This window comes from Abramis brama, assembly GCF_963993115.1.
Source record: "Abramis brama genome assembly, chromosome: 24".
NCBI classification, from domain to species: domain Eukaryota; kingdom Metazoa; phylum Chordata; class Actinopteri; order Cypriniformes; family Leuciscidae; genus Abramis; species Abramis brama.
Window position 1 is genome coordinate 14,489,405 of NC_139986.1, and position 21,712 is coordinate 14,511,116.

At 37.5% G+C, this 21,712-nt stretch overlaps 1 protein-coding gene across 1 annotated transcript; it reads left to right on the forward strand.

Annotated features, from left to right (window-relative positions):
* Window positions 1–2,125: 2,125 nt before the first annotated feature.
* On the forward strand, window positions 2,126–19,980 carry crispld1a (cysteine-rich secretory protein LCCL domain containing 1a). The gene is made up of 15 exons (XM_084103439.1): window positions 2,126–2,379; window positions 3,472–3,775; window positions 10,444–10,562; window positions 10,885–11,017; window positions 13,256–13,371; window positions 13,488–13,588; window positions 13,856–14,002; window positions 14,538–14,598; window positions 14,754–14,820; window positions 14,902–15,032; window positions 15,107–15,150; window positions 15,780–15,852; window positions 16,741–16,816; window positions 17,231–17,364; window positions 17,801–19,980. The coding sequence occupies exons 2-15, from the start codon at window positions 3,515–3,517 to the stop codon at window positions 17,850–17,852; spliced, it is 1,515 nt and encodes a 504-aa protein (XP_083959565.1). The 5' UTR covers window positions 2,126–2,379; window positions 3,472–3,514; the 3' UTR covers window positions 17,853–19,980.
* The last annotated feature ends 1,732 nt before the right edge of the window (window positions 19,981–21,712 follow it).

The window sequence follows — 21,712 nt, forward strand, 5'->3', positions numbered from 1 at the left end:
TTGCATTAAGATAAATACAAGGTGAGCTGCAAATTTAGCAAATAGGGAAAGTTCATATTCTGGCAAGTTCATTTACCAAATATCTTAATATAAATGGCAGTGTTGGTTAGGTCAAAAATAATGAAGGTCATTTAATGATTTTGTATGGAAACTTTGTATGTAGCAGTTAATTATATTTCTTGTTTATTTTTAAGATGCAGTGGGGTCCAACAGTCTAAATTAAACGCAAGTAAAATGCAAGGGAAAGGCTAAATTAAAGTTTGTTCAAGACCTGATGATCGTGCTATTCAGCATAATTTCATAATCCCACTGGAAGCAAGAAAATTTATCTTTTTGTGCAAAAGAGTTAGCATGTTCAGCGTCACAAATTTGCTTGTTTGATTAGTGACATTTAATAATAAAAATGATAATAATAATAATAGACATGCCCAAAATCCTAAACACGGTAACTTTACAATAAGGTTCATTAGTTAACATTAATTTATTCTAATAACTAATGTTAACTAATTAACCTTAAAGTGTTACCCACTCAATTGTGTTCAATTGTCTTAACCACAAATTAAGTCAGGAAATTGTCAAAATTAAGCAAATGCACAACATAAAAAGTCATTGCTGTCTCAGAAAAACATCAAAGACAGAATTACGTTTTTGGCAGGACATGGCAAATTGTGTGCGAAATGATGAATCATAATGAAACACGAGTTGCATGGTGATGCTCCAGAGCGCTGTCTTCGAAAATCTGGCGAGAAATATAACAAATGCACCGCAGTGGAGCATTGAGGAAGAGGAGTCATCGCGTCTCGGGAGCCTTTTTAAGTGCTCGTATTGGTGAGCTACTTTACTGTGAAAAGTCATTTAATGCTTTGGTGTACAGGAGAATATTGCAGAATGGCTTGCTTCCCACAAATGAAACGTTTTTATCTAAAGAGAAATGATCAGATGCCCAAATTGCAAAGACAACCAAGAAGTGGCTTGAGAACAAGTCCATCAGGCTCATGTTTTGGCCAAGTCAAGAGTCCAGATTTGAACCCTATAGTGAATATTTGGTCTCACATTAAACTTAAACTAACTGGGAAACATTTTTTAACTACTCATGAACTGTTTGAAGTGAAACAGCACAGACTCTTCTTCCTGTAAAACGCTGTCTGTAAGTTTATCCACATGGCAAAACAAAGAAAACAAAAGGGAAGGCTATTCCATGCTAAGTTATTTTATCTACAGTATTTGTGCAATTCTTGCTAATGTCCTGAGCGATTTGTGATTTAAATGGTTAAGACCATGAAAAGGCCACTAAATATTTACATCTGTACACTTTTAAAGCATGCTGATAATGTCAAGGTGCTCTGTTGTTCAAATCAAAATGGGGAAGAAATGTGATCTGTGACTGATACTGAATGATTCATAGTGCCACACATGGTTTGAGTATAAACTGCTGATCTTCTGGGATTTTCATGCACATCAGACTCTATAGATAGAGGACAGTGCAAACACAAAATAACAAGTGGTATTTTTGTGGGGGGATGCTGTATTAATGAGAGAGATGAGAGTAGAATAACCAGGCTGGTGCAATCCGACAGAAAGGCGGCAGTGTGTGAAATAGCCACATGTTACAACAGTGCTGTGCTGAAGAACATCTCTGAACACACAATGAACATTGAAGTACTGTAAAGTACATTAGACGGCAGCAGAAAACCATTTCTTTCCAGGTTCCTAAACCCAGGTACCATTCCAGGCTATGGTGGGCACCTGCTGAAAACTATACTACAGATGTTCCCTGGTCTGATCTTCCACAAACAATGAGTTTGAACCCAGATGGCATCTAGACTTCAATACAAGAAGTAATTTTGGGATGTTTCATAACAGATCTGATACAAATGATGCCATCATGTCAACATGGTCAGGAATTTTTCTAGCCCTTGTTAACTTCATGCCACTGAAAGTTGATGCATGCTTAAGTCAGTAAGGTGCTTATTGATGATTCATTTTGCATTAGCCTCTCCCACACAAACGCGCACAATAATGTGTTTACACAGTTTGAAAATATAGCCTATTCACTTGAATCCATGTTTAACGGGTGGGTCGACTGAAACGGGAGGCGTGGTTTGCAAAGAAATACGATTCTGTCAAAGAAGTTGAGTTTGGATTTAAAGAGATGTTGCAGTCTGTCCCACATAGGGGAACCGAGTTTCTTCGGCACACTTATGATTGTTAAATTGCATTTATGAGCATGCTTACAGATGCTTTGAGATCTATGGATGAGCATTCGCAAAGAACTACTGTCACAAGACAAGCAGTTCTCAGTAGCCTGTTGAAACTTACAGCAAGTCTGCAGAAAAGCTGAGTGATCGTTAATTCGCTGGATAGGCTACAGTAGCTCAGGTAATCAGCATTAAAATGTTGTTTTCTCGAAAACACTTGGTTCAAAGTCTAATTAATGATTGCTTTATTATTGTTCTCTGACAGTGTCAAATCCTTTTTAAAGACTATAAATACATAATACTTAATTTATTTTATCCAGCAGCAAAATATTTTATTTTTTTATATTTTGCAAAGCCTTAATAATGTTTTGTGTTTGTCATCGTATGTAGTCTGCATCTTATATCGCGCGTTTTTGCATTATCTTGCTATTTTAATTGCGTAGATATGTCAGACAGAAATCTATGGCGTTGCGTTTTATCATAAAAAAATAGTTTTAAACCTCTTTTAAATTCCGTTGCTTTCCGTTTGACAATTTTTCATAGAGGTAGGCTATACTATTCGTGAACAGTTCTTTTTAGTCGAATCTTTGTAATGACTCAGATGAACCGGTTCAAAGATCCGATCTGAATCATTCGTTCGTTCACGATCGATCGAATCAACAACTCGCCGATAAGTAAGTTGCTTTTAAGCCGAATATCAGAAATGTTATAAATAAAACGTTGTGGAAATATGTTTATAACTTTTACTGAACATACGAAACATCCAAAAACTTTTGCAGCCAAGAGATGTAAATACATTTTTGTATTGTTTAACATGCAAGTAAAATATTTAGGTTTGAGTTAAACTTTTATAAGCTGAATCGTGGCTGCAACAAACTGAACGTGGATACATACAAATACAACAGCCTTCAAATAAAACATAACTGAAAGAAACTTAAAAACAGCATAAGCCGTTTTACTGGAACAGCAAAATGTCAGGGACAATGTGACAGCGTAATTACATAGTTATGTAAAATAAGTTCTGAATTGATTCAGTTCTTTGAAATTAAGTTTGTTTATTAGACTTTCCTTTAATAGTTTTTAAACTTATGAAAAAGTGTGCTCTTTGTACACTCCATAAAACATTATTCGGCAGAGTGATGTTGAATACGTAGGCTAAACACGAGCTCGGTTGAATTTTCAGAAGCCCTTGCCCATCTCTTTCTCTTTCTTGTAACGTTATCTGTTTTATTTCTCAGCTTTATTGCCTGAAATATCTTACTCTTCTCAACAGTTAACTGAAGACCCTCAGACGTCATCATCAGAACTCATCCACCATGGGTCACTTAACTTCTGCATTACTGAGGGGGATTTCTCTCCTGCTGGTGACCCAGAGTGTGTTTGCTATGGTGTTGTTTAATGCCACAGATCTTGGCATTCTCTTGGATAAGTACCTGGAAGATGATGATGGAGATAGGATGGTGGAGAGACAGCGAGGCAAGAGGGCCATCACTGCCAGTGACATGCAGGCTATCCTGGACCTTCACAATAAACTTCGAGGGCAGGTCTACCCACCAGCTTCAAATATGGAATACATGGTAAACGTCTCTTCTCTGCTACAAATGACCAAATAGTCACGGTGAATAACATGTATTAGGAACAATTATCCACTCAAATTTTTCTTAGTGGTAAGTGTACACAGAACTTTGCAATCTATTTTGCATTCATTTGTTTTGCAGTCAGCTGTTACCTTTGTGGTTTTGGTATTGCACAGAAAGCTATAATTTCAAATTCACAGGTTCTTCATGACTTAGTCAATTTGCAAAAATGATTTTCTGTAGCCTATTCAACATATCACAAAAGTGTTTGAGAATTTATTATCTTGTGATATAGAGCAACATGAAATTCCCTTTTTATTATATGTGATGAGCAAGCTGTAGATTTAATAAGCAGTCATAATGACTTACATTTAAGATTAAGATGCACAGTGTAGCCTGTATAATATTGTGATTGGAAAATAGTCTCCATATGCCTGCTTTTTTTATAAAAACCTTGAAAAAGCTGCTTAACCCTGTTAAGCCTGACATATGAAATAATAGTCTGAAAGTTTTCTGAAAGCTTTTAAAAAGCTTGCATATATGTTTAATGTTTTGTATCGTAATTGATATATCATGCTTTTATCTCCTAAACTGTATAATATACAGTGTATATGATATAGTGGGAATATGGAGCTCACACTTAAGGAGGGAATTTTTTTTTAAAATTTTTAATTATATATGGCCAAAAGCAGAACCTGTAAACCATACTTGATTAAAAGTTCAGATACCTTACAGCGAAAATGTAATGACTCCATTACATGTTATAAGTCACCAATTCCAATACCACTTGTGTAGTCTTACAGACATCGCTTAAGCCTAGTCCCTGTCTAAAATGCATGTTTGAGCTGTTTTAACTGAAAGCAACTTGCACTGACATATTTTAAAATATATCAATTCCATTGTTTTGTCTAAAGATTCACACCAGTAATGGTTTTTTTTGTTGTTGTTTTTTTAAGGCATGTTTATAAAAGCTACTTAAATGTCCTAAATGAACTAAGGCCTAATCCTGGCTTAATCTAAGCCATGTCTGTGAAACTAGGCCTTAGAGTATCTGATTTTAACAGTACTTGAGTATTTTACTTGTACTGAATGTAGGCTCTAATATACACTAGTGCTCAACACCTAAGAGACACACCAGTGAAAATAAGAAACATGATTTGTAAAGAGAGAAATAATAAACCTGAACACCTCAAAATTGCAATAAATCAAGGTCAACACAACAGCCTCTTAAACATCTAAAATATCTACAACACTTAACACTGAATTAATCTCAAGTGCTCAACAAGGCCATAAGTAAACCAATATCCTTCAAAAAGGTCTCTTCAGTATAACAGATAAATAATATAATGTTAAGTAAAATTAGTCAAAGTGTACTTGCACTGGACCAGCTGGTTTTGTCCTCATCACCGACTGCAGTCATGACCTCATCTTATAAATCACAACTACCTGCTAATGCATTCAAATCCATGTAAAGTAGCCTTGTTGACAAGTTTGGGTGAGTAAGGGCAAAACACACAAGATATAGTACCTTCAATGCCCTATAGATAGCGATATTGCTTCTTTATAGCAGAAATAAACTGCTGCAGAGAAAGTTAGGTGTCATGGAAAATGTAACAAGTAATTTCATTACTCAATACTTATCACAAATGTATTGGAGTAAAGAGTACATATTCAAAAATGTAGTCAAGTAGAGAGTAAAAGTTGCTAATATCTTTGATACTCAGTAAAACTACAAAGTAGCCAAAACGATACTTAAGTACAGTAACTAATTACATTTACTCAAATACTTTACATCACTGCCAAAAAGTAATATGAAATTCTAATAGCTTGTAATGTAAATCAATGAGCTTTTGGAAACAGCAAATTACTTAAAACTACAGTACATAAAATGCATATAAATATATCAGTTGTCACTCTATATCTTCCAATAATATATTTTAGTAATATGATATTCAAATTCTAATTTTTATGATCAAAGCACTAAAGTTTTAATTGTAGGGTGCAAAACATAATGCAAATCAATACAGTGATGATTGAGAGATGTACCTGTTAAATCATAATTGATTCTTTGTGTTTAGGTTCTGTCTTCCCTATGCCTGTCATTTTAACCCGTTTTTTTACAAAAAACTATTTACAGACAATTGGTGTCATTGCAGAATAGAAATAAGATAACACAATAAGAACATTGAAACATTAGTACAGCTTCACTGAGCTTATTGCTTTGTCTAAACTAGTAACTTATAAGTTTTTGATGTCTTTGCTCAAGCACTTCTGTTTTCAGTGAGCTATATTAGACTAGAGGACCACATACTTGCAGACTAACAAAACTAACAAACTTACTTTAGTCTGCGTGTAAAGCACATATATTTTGTTCTGTCTGAAGGATCATTGTCGAGTTTGAAGATAAATTATTATTCCCATTGTTCTTCCAGTCTGTCTGTGAAACTGACAAATAACCCTTCATCAGAATGTTGACTCCTATAAACCAGCAGCATGACTGGATATAAACCAGCAGAATGTCAGTATCTTAAGTGTTGTAAAACAAATGCAGTTAAATATTGTTTCAGAAGCAGTGTTTCCTCATGCTTCTTCAGGCTGGCTTAGCACAAAACATTACAACTCCCTTGAGGTATTAAAGAAAGAGTCGTAGTTCATTCAAAAACTAACATTTTGGCATCATTTACACCCTCATGTTGTTGGCATGTTCTTCAAAATATCTCCTTTTGTGTTCCCTAGTAGAAAGAAAAAAACGTGTTTGGAACAACATGACAGAATTTTTTGTGTGTTTTAAGGTGTGTCTAAATTTGCTCTGTTTTACACTACTGGTCAGAAGATTAGAATTTTTTTAAATATATTTATGAAAGTCATCTCTCATACTCACCAAGGCTGCATTCATTTGATAAAAATAATGTGAAATATTACATTTTAAATTAACTCTGGTTTCCATTGTAATATGTTTAAAAATGTAATTTATTCCTGTGATGGCAAAGCTGAATTTTCAGCATCATTAGTCTTCAGTGTCACCTGATCCTTCAGAAATCATTCTAATATGATGAGTTGGTGCCCAAGAAACATTTATTATTATTATCATATCAATGTGGAAAACACTTGTGCTTCTTAATATTTTTCCTCTCCAGGATTCTTTGATGAATAAAAAGTTCAAAAGAACAGCAGCTATTTTAAATAGTTATTTTGCAACATTTATTAATTTCATAAATGTGTTTACTGTATTTTTTTAAAATCAATTTTATGTGCTTTTGCTGGATAAAAGTAAAAAAAAAAAAATCTTACTAACCCCAACCTTTTGAATGGCAGTGTATCATGATTTCCACAAAAATAAAATATTAAGAAGCAAAAACTGTTCATTCAACGTTGATAATACTAAGAAATGATCTTAGAATGATTCCTGAAGGATCATATGACACTAAAGACTGGAGTAATGATGCTGAAAATGCAGCTTTGCTATTACAGGAATAAAGTCAATTTTAAATTATTGCCAGTTATAAAACAGTTATTTGTAATAATATTTGACACTATTGCTGTTCTACAATTTGATTATATTTTTTTTATTTTTTTTTTTTAAATAAATGCAGCCTTGGTGAGATCAAGAGACTACTTTCAAAAAGATAAAAAAAAATATATATATATAATTTCAAACTTTTGACCAGTAGTGTAGAAGAACCAAACCAAAATTAGGATAGAATTTGAAGCTGGATTTCCTTGCATGCTAAACAAAACAGGACCATGAGATTAACCCAGCTTAGACCTTTACTTCAGAAAATGAATGAATAAATAAATAAATAGGTGCATGCAGCATGAGCAGTAAAAGCCCATTTATATTGCAGCTTTTCAGAAAGACGGGCAGCGGTTTGAGAGATTGTTAACTGGGTGTCGGGAGTGGAGTTTGGGCAGCTCAGCAGAGTGAGAGTAATAGGAAAGGTGTGATGGATGTGGAGACATGGAATGTGATGATGCGCGGCTCCAGCCCTCCACCGCCTCTTACAATAACCGATTCTGAATTCTAGGAAAAACAGCAGAATTCTAGACTGCAGCAGGGAAATCCAGCAATCAACAGACCCTCATTTCAACAGGAACCCACTCTTATTCCCACACGCTGTACAGCGGCTACATTTACTCTACATTTCTCATTTAATACTTTCACTGAGGCTCTTTTGCCACTCAACAGAAAAAAACTGAGCTCCTGAGGGACATTGGAAATTTTTCATTTTCTTGGAATGTGACCAGATGATAAAAAACGTGCAGCTGATGAGGTGTCAAATGATGTAAACAATGGTGTGTGAAAGAGTGTGAGTGTCTGCACTGACGGGATGTGTTTTCCTTTATTGGTCCTGTCTAAGTGCGGTCGGATTCTTTGGGGCCTCCCATACCGAGAACGCTGTGTAAACAGAATCAGAGTAATATCAATTAACTACATGTTACTATAGGGTTAAGGATTTGGTTTAGGGTTAGTTACTTGTAATAATGCATAATTTACTGTTATTACTATAGTAACTACATGTAACGTAACTATGTCACCTTAAAATCAAAGTGTTACTGGTAGGTCTACTTACAATGAAAGTGAATGAAGCCAATCCGTAAATGTTAAGATATGCATTGTTTCAATAGTACAGACGCAAGACATATACAAAATGTGTGTTAATTTTATTTTAATGTGAAAACAATGCTTAAATGCCAAAAATGTATCTTATTACTTAAAGATGCAGTCCGTAGTTTTTCCTCTTTGTCGCCATCTCTGTTCGAAATCTGCAATTGCAGTTATTCGCGGAATTATCAACTTTACGTGGGTTGTGCCTCGACACGGCACAGTGCGGATGAATCCAATGTTTTGAGGAGAATGTGCGGCTGTCAGTCACCGCGCCGGTGTGGATACTGTCATTCGGAATCACAGATTATACTTTTTGGAAGTAGAGAATTTTCACCAGAAAATGTCATCTGAACAAGTAACATCCACTTTTGTTCTGACCAACTACGGGAAAAAAAGCATTGCAGTAAATCACGCTGATTAAATCTAACGTTCGCTTATGTCTTACCAGTCCAGCAGAAAAAAAGTTGTCTCTGCGTCCGTTTTGAACCGCTTGAAAACACGGAGTTCACGCCACCTTTCAAAAGTCTTTTGCATTTTACAACGGGTGAATCTTGTCACTGGTGATTGTCGTTTGAACCTTTTTGGATCCGCCATCAAATTGATAAGTTTAATTATAAGTGCTGTGAGAAAATTCTATAAATCTCCACCTCCATCATCCTCACATGCAATATAGCCTACTAGCTGGGACACATTCTAGATGTGACGTAATGACGCAAAGACATGCTCGAATTTCCTCGGAAATCCACCAGTACCACTGGAATTAAAAACATTATTACAAGCTTACCGTTTTGAATCGAGCTAAGGCAAGCAGATAGTTTTGAACACTGGCTGGTTATGTACTTTTTAACCCAAAAAAGTTACAGACTGCAGCTTTAAGGTTTTTAAGGTAACGCTTTATTTTGATACTTCACTTTAGACATTCTTCTAACTATAAGTAACTGTGCAACTACATGTCAACTACCAGTCATTAGATTATTAGTAGACTGTCTGCTTAATATCTGCTAACACTTTATTTAGATTTTTCCCCAACAGACATTCTACTGACTATAAGTAACTTTACAAGTACTGCATTTTTTGTATAAAAGGTGCTAGATGTTTTTACAACTTTGTTATCATGACAACGTAATGCCTAAAACTTAAATGAAAATAACAACTTTACAGCTTCTTGTATTAAATGCCGAATATACCTTTAACTCTACAGTATAAAGGCCCACTTTGATGGGTGGCTTAGCAAACCAAGCCGACATCCTGTTGGCAGGTGCTCACTTCAAGGATTAATGTCTCAGGCAATTGTTTCAGCTATTTTGGGGACCTTTTTGGGCCAGATTTACCACTGGACTGTGCTTTGGGACTTCCTAGGGAAAAAGTGTAACATGAATGGGCAGTGACGGGGCAGATAACTCCCCGGTCACCCCCGCCTCAATACTGGCTCAGATTTCTCTCCAACCTTGAGTTTTGTATGCTTTCCATTCAAGGTGAAAGTGCCGTTTTGCTTTTCCATGTGGGTCAGATAGACATGAAAATGCTTAGATTGGTGAGTGATCTTGAACGGTGTAGCGTGTAACCAAATCTAGGAACAGAGCAGGAAATACAGAAGACAAAGGCATATGGAGAACATTACTGTAGTCCAGTGGTTCTCAAACTTTTTTTGGTCATGCCCCCCGTTTAAATCCCCTGCAGTATCTGTGTGCCTTAACCCCCAGTCAGGCGCGCCCCACACTTTGAGAGCCACGTCTGTATCCAAAAAATTATTGTGCCTTTTGAATCAGTGCACAAGAAAAATAAACCAAGAGGTGGACCAGAGAGAAACCTGGTTCTTAGTACAGCCTGCAAGCACTCATTGTATTGAAGGCCAGCTAAAGTCAACTGAATCTATAAAAACTATCATACTGAATGTCATACTGACTAAAACAGCCATTGACTTTAGTAGTATTATACCATTTTTTTATAACCAGGTCATAGTTACAACTGCGCATGCAAAATATTAGGGATTTGTTTCTGTAATGCTCTGCTTGCCACCAATTTTGTCTGAATCTCAGCCCTGTCTCTGCATTTCTTTTAGGTGTGGGACACTCAACTGGAGCGGAGCGCTGAGGAATGGGCCGAGACCTGCCTGTGGGAACATGGCCCAGCTGGTCTGCTGCCTCAGATTGGTCAGAACCTGGGAGTGCACTGGGGAAGGTCTGATTGTGCTTTGTTGCTTTATAGCCATGTGAGCTTAATAGTCAACACATTGTGATATCTAAACTACTCTATTAAAAACCCTTTAAAAACTTTTAAAAAAACAAAAAAACTCTTGAATGGTAGTGTACACGTCAGTCTGACAATCTTCCTGTCTACGTGGACAGTTCTTTGCTAGAGTACATTGTGGACAACCAACCCATATGATGTTTTGTCTAAGACCTGGCTATGCATGACTATGTTTTGGTGGTTTTATTCTGCATTAGACAAAGCATGAATTTTAAGTTATTATTAATTATGCTTTTTTAATGTTCACCCCCAGGTATCGTCCACCTACTTCTCATGTACAAGCCTGGTATGATGAGGTCAAAGACTACTCGTTCCCATACCCCCAGGAATGTAACCCTCACTGTCCTTTTAGGTGCAGTGGTCCAGTCTGTACCCACTACACTCAGGTAGATATAATGACTAGAACATACCTCATAAGCATATCATGTGGGCAATTAGGTGCAGACCCATTGATGGATTTGACAGATCTGAAAACAATTCTGAAATTTTTGAGAAGGCAGTGAAGGAATTTTAATACCAATGTAATATGTGCTCTCATTCTGGTTGTCAACACTTCAGCTGCAGCCTTTTTAAATAGTTTGGAGTTTAACCAGAGCTTTTGGAGAACACCAGACAGGAGGGCATTAAAGCGTTTCTGTCTGCAACCAGTGAACATGAGTGCCAATATCTGTGTGCCTCTTTGACGGTGATTCTTAGATGTTATAAGGCAGGTGTAGTAACTGTGAATTTTGAAGTGATATTAAAACTAAAGAAATTTTAAGATAGAACCTTGAAGAACATCACAAGTTTAGCTGAGCCGCTGTCACAGTTATCTGGACTCATTCATCTTTAGTTTCACTTTCATGGACTCTTTTCATGTTTTCATCAGTCATATGTGTTCCTTTGAGTTTTCTCATCAGTTCTCATGGACACTCATCAGATCATCACACCTGTTCATCATCTCCGGTTGTCTTGATGGTTGTTGTTTGTGTGTGCGTGCGTGTTACACACACTATTACGTTGCCTTCCTCTTCATGGATTACCTTCATTAAAAAATACCCTTTTGTTCATTGAAACCTTTTTGAACTCTCCTTCATCCTCATCATCTTCATCGAGTGACAGAACATACAACCCAAATGGAATATGCTGCAAGATCTGGCTCATGAGAGCCAGTTTTTTTTAACCTTCACTGGACAATTCTGCCTTCTTACCATCTCCAGCCCCTTTGATGACGAGACCCTGAAGTCACTGTTCTGGATCAGGGCAAATTACCATCACCCCATAGACCTCCCAGACACCTCTGGGCTGAACTGGAGGGACGCTATCGTTGACTTCAGTGCGTAGGTATCGTATCCCACCCTATTTCAGATTTTGTATTGCTGTTCCTAGACAGCACTATGGACTGTATGAACTTTCTTCCTGTTTCCTCTGAACCTTCATCGCTGTTTCTAGACAGCAGAGACACCTGCATGGAATATGTATTGTTACCTTCAACCGTCTAGCCATCATCTGCCTCTGTCACCGCCCTGCTCAGCCAGTCCTCCAGCCCCGCCTCTGCTGGAGGTTGTCAGCCCTTCGCCATCTCCTGCAATGCCAAGATTGTCTCACTCCGTCGACCTGTCGGCTCAACCTTGGCCCCTCCCACCCGAGGATCCACCAGACACCCTCGGCCTTACAGCTCCACCGTGTTCCTTCGTCCCACCAGCTCCTCCTTGGTCAGTCGTCATTCCTCCTCCACCACGGACTTGCGGACCTTCCGCTACGCTCCGTTCCTCCACCCCTACGGCTGCTCTTTTTAAGGCCCTCTTTCCCTTCGTGTACGCCTCGGCCCTCCATCACACCGGCATCGCCTCAGTCCGGCTCCTCGTCAGATGATCGTCGCCGCGGCATCACCTAGGCCTTCTGTGCCAGCGATGTCACTCTTCTCCATTGGCTCACCGTCTGCGCCCTGGGATCCATCAGCTCGGTCTCCGTCGGTCGTCCCCGAGTTGACGTCAGCCTCCACGCCACATTGGCCACGCCTCCCTCCCTCATCTCCACCATGGGCTGTCGTCGCTGGGCTCTGGGTCTGTGCCGTCGGATGCCTTTTATTATCACCTCCGGGAGTCTCGTCGTCCGAATAGCACCATCCCCTCATCATCACCTGTCTCCTTTGTGGCCAAATGGCAACAAAACAAAAAAACAGTTAAAGCCTACCAAAACTACCAAACGATTAAAGTGTAATTTAAAGTAATAATTCACCCAAAATTAAAAATCTGTAATTAACACTTTTTCAAGAATCTTCACTTAACTCTTTTCCATACAATAACAATTAATAGCAACCATGATCCCAGTCTGTTAAACTCCAAATAGAAGAATGGACAGTAGTACACTAGACAACCTAAATTCAATAATTTTCTCACACAAAGCTATGGTTTCAAAAGACTTATAGCGGGAAAAATAGCAAATCATATGGATATAAAAGCTACAGATTGCTTGAGGTTATTGTATAGACAAGAGTAACCCATGCAAATAGATTCAAATTATTGTGCTGAAGATAATAATATTGTGCTGAAGATAATGCCTAAGGTCATTAAAATATACCAACCAGATTACTTATAGTCAGATATAATTGATTGACTGTTTTGCTTCCTTACTTATTCCAGCTTGTTTGGGCAACTAGTAGTCGAATTGGCTGTGCGATCAATGTGTGCTACAACATGAATGTGTGGGGCCAGATTTGGGCAAAAGCAGTTTATCTTGTGTGCAACTACTCACCAAAGTGAGTTACTTATTCGTTATTCTTCATATATTATTAAATACTGTACTCATTCTCTCATTTGTATTTTGATAGCTTGTCAATGTTGTCTCTCCTTCTCTGTGTTTTGTTCTGTGTAGAGGTAACTGGTGGGGATATACCCCATATAAACATGGCACCCCTTGCTCTGCCTGCCCATCTAGCTATGGAGGAGTTTGCAGAGAAAACCTCTGTTATAAAGGTTTGGAGCTTATATTACTGTAGCTTCCAACTTTGCCCATACATACACTACTGTTCAAAAGTTTAGGATCAGTAAAATGTGTTAACATATAAATTGTTTTCAAATGAAGGCTGTACTTTGGAAATTTCTATTAATCACTGGCCCTAAATTGAATGGTAGTGTATATACATTGTTTAATCAATCATTTATTGATTGCTTGATGATTTCAAATGTACCATAACTTGATCCAGGCAAAATGGAAGACTCATTTCTTTGTTTCATTTTCAGGTGATGGAATAAATAGACAAAGCCCACGTGAGGAAACAGACGAAAGAAATTCTATAGAACCTGAGGCCCCTCATAGCCCTGGACCCCATTTACGGGCCCCAAGTCCTACCAGACGCCCAAATGCAGTTGTGAGCAAAGAGCAGATGTGTAAGCTGTAGTTCACTGATTATACTTTTTAGAGTCATGGGGGAACCACTTTCAGAAATAAAAGTTGTGCTTGAAAAACAATTTCTGTTTCATCTAAAAAAAAAAAATTCTGAAAGCGTCTGCACCCAAAAATTGCTGCCTCTTAAACGCATTTCTGTTTAACTCAGATTGTTTTGATGTTCACCAGGCATGGATCTGTCAATGATTTTTTTAATTTTTTTTTAAACGTATATTTAATATTGCAAGTGCAGCAGGGAGGTTTTTTTGTTCTCATAATGGTGATCACCCTGCTGAGTATGTTTGCTTTGGGGACGATGAATACTTGTGGGTTTTAAATTGCTTCCTTTGCTGAAAGGGGGTTTGGACTGAAAGCTGAGATCTCCTGCTGTTGGCCACCATGAACTCCTGCTGGAATTCCACAGCTTGCTTTTACAGAACTGCAGGAACAGAGCTGTGCATTTCTGCAGTGCTGCTAAACTATACAGCATGTCTAAACACAAATGAACCACCTGTGTTTCTTTTCTCCTTTGTGCAGCACAGATTGTGACATGTGACACAAAGCTAAGAGACCAGTGTAAAGGCACCACATGTAATAGGTGAGATAAAATATTTAATTTAAATATATATATATAACCTTAAAACATCATTTAGGCCATTTTATTGGCACTAATAATAATAGTTCCTGACTACACAATCTATGTGCCATAATTCTAAAGATCTGTATGCAATTTTATCTTTAATTTCTGCAAAGGTACGAGTGTCCTGCTGGTTGTTTAGACAGCATGGCAAAAGTGATTGGAACAGTGTATTATGACATGGTAAGTGTGGCATAAAGATTTTTTTTTTTCTCAGTTTATCATGTCTTGTGTAGTTCATGCTGACAACATCTTCGCCCTCAGCAATCCAGTATTTGCCGGGCAGGCATTCATTACGGTGTTATTGACAATGATGGAGGCTGGATGGATGTCACAAGACAGGGCAGGCAAGACTTCTTCATCAAATCATACAAAAATGGACTTCAGTCCTTTGGGTAAGCAATCTGTTCAAGATTGAATTTCATGCACATTAGAAACAACTCCATCTAACATAATGAAAATGTTACAGGAAGTACCAGAGTGCCAATGCCTTCACAGTATCCAAAGTGCCAAGTAAGTTTTAAATTAGTTTTTCAGTTTAAAAAAAATAAAAATTAATATATATATATATATATATATATATATATATATATAATTTTGATTGTCAGCTGCAGCATTCAGAAGTTAATTATTTCATATAATGGCTTCGGTCTTAAAATTTTTTTTTTTTTTTAATGTTTTTTCAGCATTATTACTTCACTGTCACATGATCCTTCAGAAATCATTTTAATATACTGATTTGGTGCTCAAGAAAAGAAATATTATTATTGTCAATGTTTTAAACAGTTGTGCTGCTTAATATGTTTGTGGATATATACTTTTTTTATATGAGGATTCTTTGATGAACAAAGTTCAAAAGAACAGCATTTATTTTAAATAGAAATTCGATCAATGCATCCATTTCTAAATAAAAGTATTAACTTCTTTAAAAAAAAAGACCAAACTTTTAAACAGTAGTGTAAATATTTGCTAAGTAGCTGAGTAAGAAGCTCAACAATGACCAGCCAGTCAGTTATTATCGCAAAATAAACCCTGACATAAGTGATCAGGACCACAATGTGAAACGGGGGGTCTTGTATCACCCTGGAAGGGTTACATAAAGTACCTTTACTAGTAATTTCACAATCTTTCCTTTGTTGCAGTAAAAGTTATCACATGTGAGACTACAGTTTCTGTGCTGTGCCCTTACCACAAGCCTGCAAGACACTGTCCTAGGTAAAAATCTGTAATGAACCAAACCTCCAGCTCCTCCAGCAATCTTAAAGGAACACGCTGACTTTTTGGGACTTTAGCTTATTCACTGTATCCCCCAGAGTTAGATAAGTCCATTCATACCCTTTTCATCTCCGTGCGTGCCGTAACTCTGTCTGACACACCCACCGCTAGCCTAGCTTAGCACAAAGACTGGAGGTAAATGGCTCCAGCTAGCATATTGCTCCCAATAAGTGACAAAATAACGCCAACATTTTCCTATTTACATGTTGTGATTTGTATAGTCACAGCGTGTACAAATAACAAGGTCACATGAGACACAGCCATCTTCTAACCGTATACATACTGGGAACTATATTCTCAGAAGGCGAAGCACTGCTACTTCTGTGGAGTGATTTACTCCAACTCTGAGCGAACTCTCTGCTCCTCACCACGGGGCTTCTCAGGTGCTGCGAGCAAATCACTCCGCCCAAGTAGCAGTGCTTCGCCTTCTGAGAATATAATTCCCAGTATGTATACAGTTAGAATGTGTCTCGTGTCTCATGTGACCTTGTTATTTGTACACGCTGTGACTATACAAATCACACCATGTAAATAGGTAAATGTTGGCGTTATTTTGTCACTTATTGGGAGCAGTATGCTAGCTGGAGCCATTTACCTCCAGTCTTTGTGCTAAGCTAGGCTAGCAGTGGGTGCGTCAGACAGAGTTACGGCACGCACGGAGATGAAAAGGGTATGTATGGACTTATCTAACTCTGGGGGATACGAATAAGCTAAAGTCCCAAAAAGTCGGCGGGTTCCTTTAACAGTTTTGAAATAAAACTTGCCAATAGCATTTGAAACTTCATTTGAAAAAATAAAACTTTCCAACCTGTGTTGTTTTCCCACAAGGATTTACTGTCCTCGCAACTGCCAGCAAGAAAATCCCCACCTTTCTAGAGTCATTGGCACCGGAATTTATTCAGATGTAAGCTTTTTTTATTTTTCAAAATCAAATTTAAAGGGATAGTTCACCCAAAAATGAAAATTGTCATGATTTACTCACCCTCAAGTTGTTCCAAACCTGTATGCATTTCTTTCTTCTGCTGAACACAAAAGAAGATATTTTGAAGAATATGGGTAACCAAACAGGCCCAGGGCCCCATTGACTTCCATAGTATGGAAAAAAAATATTATGGAAGTCAATGGGGCCTATCAACTGCTTGGTTACCGACATTCTTCAAAATATCTTCTTTTGTGTTCAGCAGAAGAAAGAAATTCATACAGATTTGGAACAACATGAGGGTGAGTTAATGATGACAGAATTTTCATTTTTGGGTGAATTATCCCTTTAAAGCACAAAGATTGCTGTCCCACTAAAGACTATGCATTTGTTTTTCAGAAATCTAGTATATGCAGGTCTGCAATTCATGCCGGCGTATTAAGCAACGGGTCAGGTGGTTACATTGACGTGATGCCCACAGACAACAGGAAGCTGTACATTTCCTCATACCAAAATGGCATAGTCTCAGAAAGGTAAGTTTTATCCCCAAACTCATGTGCACTTGGTGTAAGGCAGAGTATGGGGCAGCCTGTCTCTCCTTAAGCTTTTAAAATCACAGGCCTTTTTTGAGAAAGCTGATTAGGGTAGAGCTGTACCAGTGGTTCCACTCCAAGCGTGATACATTTTGTAAACTTTAAACAAAGAGTAAACTTTGTAAGTCACTTTGAAGGTATGCTTGCTAATGGTAGACAAAATCATGGATGAATGGGCATGTTACAATTATGTTACTTCACAATGGCGTGTAATGACAAAATAAACATATCCATCCCATCAAATCAACACAAAGGATTTTTATCATAAACATCTTCTTACACTAAATAAGCTTTTCACCAAAAGTGGTCATTATGAACACAATAATATTTAAGGATTGGGAAGCATTGCTTATTTAACCTCTGTGTTCTCTCACAGCCTGCAGAACCCCGCGGGAGGCAAAGCATTCAGAGTATTCGCAGTTGTTTGAGCGTGTGCTGAAATCGCGGCCACTCATCAACTCGTTCTGTTGATTAGGCTGTAATAGTGGCCATTGTGAGACCTTTTCTGCTCTAACCAGCCTATACTGTATTTCCTTTCACACAAATGAACTAAGAATTTGCTGTATAGGCTGAGACCCTCTCCAATGCATCAAGCCGATTAGCCATTGTATTGCCTAAAAAGCATGTAATTAGAGGATCGTCAGGGAATATGGTGTCTGTATTGCAGAGAAAAAGCACTTAAGTTGAGTTTTAATCTTCCATTGTTTTCATAAAGAACATTTCAGAGACTATTATAGTATATCTACGATATATTTTAGATAGAAACATATTAAGTTGTCTCTCATGTATACATTTATGTTAATTTTTCCACTGTATTTATATATGGACTGAAAGGACTGCTGATAATGTTTTAGGGTTTTTGCTGATTATTTTGATGATAATAAAGAATGTGGATATAATCCTGCAGGGCAGGAGTTTACATCTAAACACATCCAAAAAAAACGTTATATGAAACGTCCAGATTATTAAACACTGTAAATAGCTTGTTTTGAATAGCTTGTGTTAATAGTATTCATTGTAATGAGGTGCTGTATTCATATGTGCTGTGTACTGTATCATAAAACAACTTTATTATCATTTAATGTTTTTTATAAGTTACTAAAATCTAGCGTTTATATGATGTCCAAATTAATTTGAGGTGCTTTTTTTTTTGTAATTTTTTTTGGAACATTTACATTTTCTCAAAGTCGACATGAAACGTAAATTGCGATAGTCAATTCTTCCCTATTGTGATGTACTGTATATCTGAGTGAAACTGCTTCTCGAAGAAGAAAAAAATGTATGGCAGGACTTGAGTTTGTCAATCGGGAATTAATTGGATCGTTGTGGTTTGTTATTGCTGTAATGTGTGTGACAGGTTGTGCCATCCTCACACCAGTAAATTGGATTTTCATGGTGACTTTAATACAGTGGTTCTCAACTGGTGGGTCACACCCAAAAAATTTGTTGCAGATCTGTTCCAATGGGAAAAAAATCTAACCATATAATAGGGTGAACGTGATTTAACCAAGTACAACATGTTCCTGGATCAACATCTTTGTTGATCCTGGAACAACATTCCAATCAACCAATCAAATTTGAGGAACAAGTGTACAGTTTGTGTATAGTTTAGGCTTACAACCAGGGTTAGTTACTTCTACATGCAGTGAACCTATCATTTCCCTCTGATATTAGGGACAACTTATGGGTAGGGTTAGGTTTAGGGGTAGGGATAGGGTTAGGACTATGTTCTACCAGAAAGACTCGGGAGGCAAAATAACGTAACAAGTATGCATTTATTAACAGCCCAGCAAGCAAGTATTATGATATAAAGTTCTTTGGCGTAGGCCCCGTCCGTAACTCGCAATCCGAGGGTACGGAATCTGTATTTCCTGCCTGAAGACGCAGGCAGGGGCGCAGCCGACCCCCTGGGAGGTATGGGAAGGGACCATCCTGGTGGTGGTGGGGAGGATGGAGGTGAATGTAGGCGTCAGCATCTGCGAACTCAGACATGTGTAAGTACCGATCTTTTATACTACAAATATTAGAACACGATTGGATAGATGAGAAGGTAATAAGTGACGTAACAATTGAGTCTTCCCGGCAGAACTTACGCTAAAGCTTTCATTTCTAGGATCAACAATTTTTTTGTCCAGGAACATACCTTACTTGGCAAAATCACGTGCATATTTGGGGTGATTGTGCAAAAACGAATAAGCATATCCACTTTTAAAACAGAGGAAAATGTGTGTATTGTTCTTAACGTCAATAACCAGTTGTAAACCAGTTGTTAACCACTGTCTTAAAGTGGGGATACATTAGTGAAATTTAATGGTCAAAATGTCCTTTGTCTTTTGTGTAGCAATTTATGAAGCACCGCTCATAAGTCACTTTCCATGTGGAAAGAGAGAAATTTCCAAAACTGTCCAGTGGCGATTGGCACTTTACATTGTCCTCCCCTTAAAATGTCTGTTATAATGGCCTTGTATAATGTATGCATATGGTTGTACAAATTATTTGTTTTCTACCTCACATTGTTTAAGAAACATTTTACAATAAACTTAATCAGTCTCTTTTATGCCTTTTTAACTGAAAACAGTGTTTTCAGCTCACAATGTGAATTTTTGTTGTTGTTGAAACACTGGACTAGCACAATGCATGGAATAGAGAAATGATTGAGGCCATCTGTCTGTAATGAAAACCAGATGGAATAATGTTCAGTGTTTACTGCTCTCTCACCCTCAAAGTAACAGCTGAAACAAATCCCTTATGGATTATAGAATCATTTTATTGAGGAACACACTTCCACATTACTTTCATTCATTCAGGTTGATAGATGCTGTAGATCTAATTTGGTAGAAGAATTAAATGTCTTCTCAGTAAGAAGGATGGTAAATTTGGGTAAATAACTACTAAACTGGGTGCTGCTTTTGAATATTAAACACCTGCAGACACCTCAAGTTTTCTTTTAAATAACTTGTTCAAGTCCGCTTTGTCATTGCTACCTGACTATTTTCAGACGTGCCACAGTCGCAGCCTGCTGAGCCGAAAGCCAGTATTTATGGCTAATGTCCAAAACATCATTCTCCATCCAGGTCATGTTCCACCTGAATGCCTGCAGTCCAGAAACACAACTCAAGTGTAATTACCAGCCACCACACTGACATCATAACAAAACAGAGTAATGCAGGGTGACTGCCACACTAACATATGTTTATAATATAAAGTGCCACTAACATATAATGACATGATTTTAACACCTTGATAAATAACTTTGCCTGTTTATTGGAGTTAGGTGCCTTTGGATGGAAATCACTCAAAAAAGCAATAACATAGGACATGGAAATATTAGTGTTACCACTGCTTTCTTACATCATAATCGACAAAATGTAAAAGTAAAAAAACAGATTCCCACTTTATTAAAGGAAAATGAAATACAGAAATTAGGGGTGACCCCGAATAGTCGAAGATTCGATGCTTCGATAGGAGGAGCCTGATTCGACTACCGATCTCACGGTCGAATCTTCGCGGAGGTGTTATGAAACGAGGATCATGCCACTTTGGCTATATGAGGGCGCTCAATGTCTGATTTCACATAGAACTAGCTTTTATGTCAATTTGTTACTATTCAGCCTATTATGATAATGCTGTATATAAAAATGTGCAAAGAAAGAAGCTTTTAATAAATATTTTTTAACGTGCGTGAATAAATCCAAACAGCCCGTGACAGATTTAAGTTTCACTTTCAATCCGTGACCGACAGAGGAGCGTCTTCGCGCTTCGCGGCAAGGATTTAAATCTTTAACAATGTCTGGGATAAGAAAATCTAAAGTGTGGATGTACACCACCAGAAAGGATATTCTCCAAGGCTGGATTTAGCATCAGGAAAACCATGATCGCACTTCTGCCGGCCAACGTTAACACGTTTCACGCATAGACTGGGTTTCATGTTAGAATGTATTTTATCCGCGCGCACAATTTGAATAGACTCCAACGGACACAGACAGAGTGAAAGACTGGATTTTTCTCTCGATCAGGTACAAGTGATTTCAAAACTTTTCAGCCGGTTCTAATTAGATTTTTGGATGCTTTGAACATTTTTAGCTAAAAAGACTGCCTCTCCAGTTTAGCATTTATTGTTGTTTCTGTAGTTAAAAAGACAAAGTTGAAAATTCTGGCTACTATCGTTATTTTAATCATTTCTTTATTTTTATTTTATTTATTAATCTGTCAGGGTTATCTAATCTAAACTATTTGTGGCTTGTGTTTTGAATATATATTCCTCTGCACTTTAGGCATTTTGCACACA

Bases quoted from the DNA above. Each gene is read 5' to 3' on its own strand.
- crispld1a (XM_084103439.1), top strand. From the start codon at position 3,515: ATGGGTCACTTAACTTCTGCATTACTGAGGGGGATTTCTCTCCTGCTG. The intron at 13,372-13,487 runs GTGAGTTACTTA...TGTTCTGTGTAG, and splicing joins GTGTGCAACTACTCACCAAA to AGGTAACTGGTGGGGATATA. The intron at 14,821-14,901 runs GTAAGTGTGGCA...CTTCGCCCTCAG, and splicing joins GAACAGTGTATTATGACATG to CAATCCAGTATTTGCCGGGC.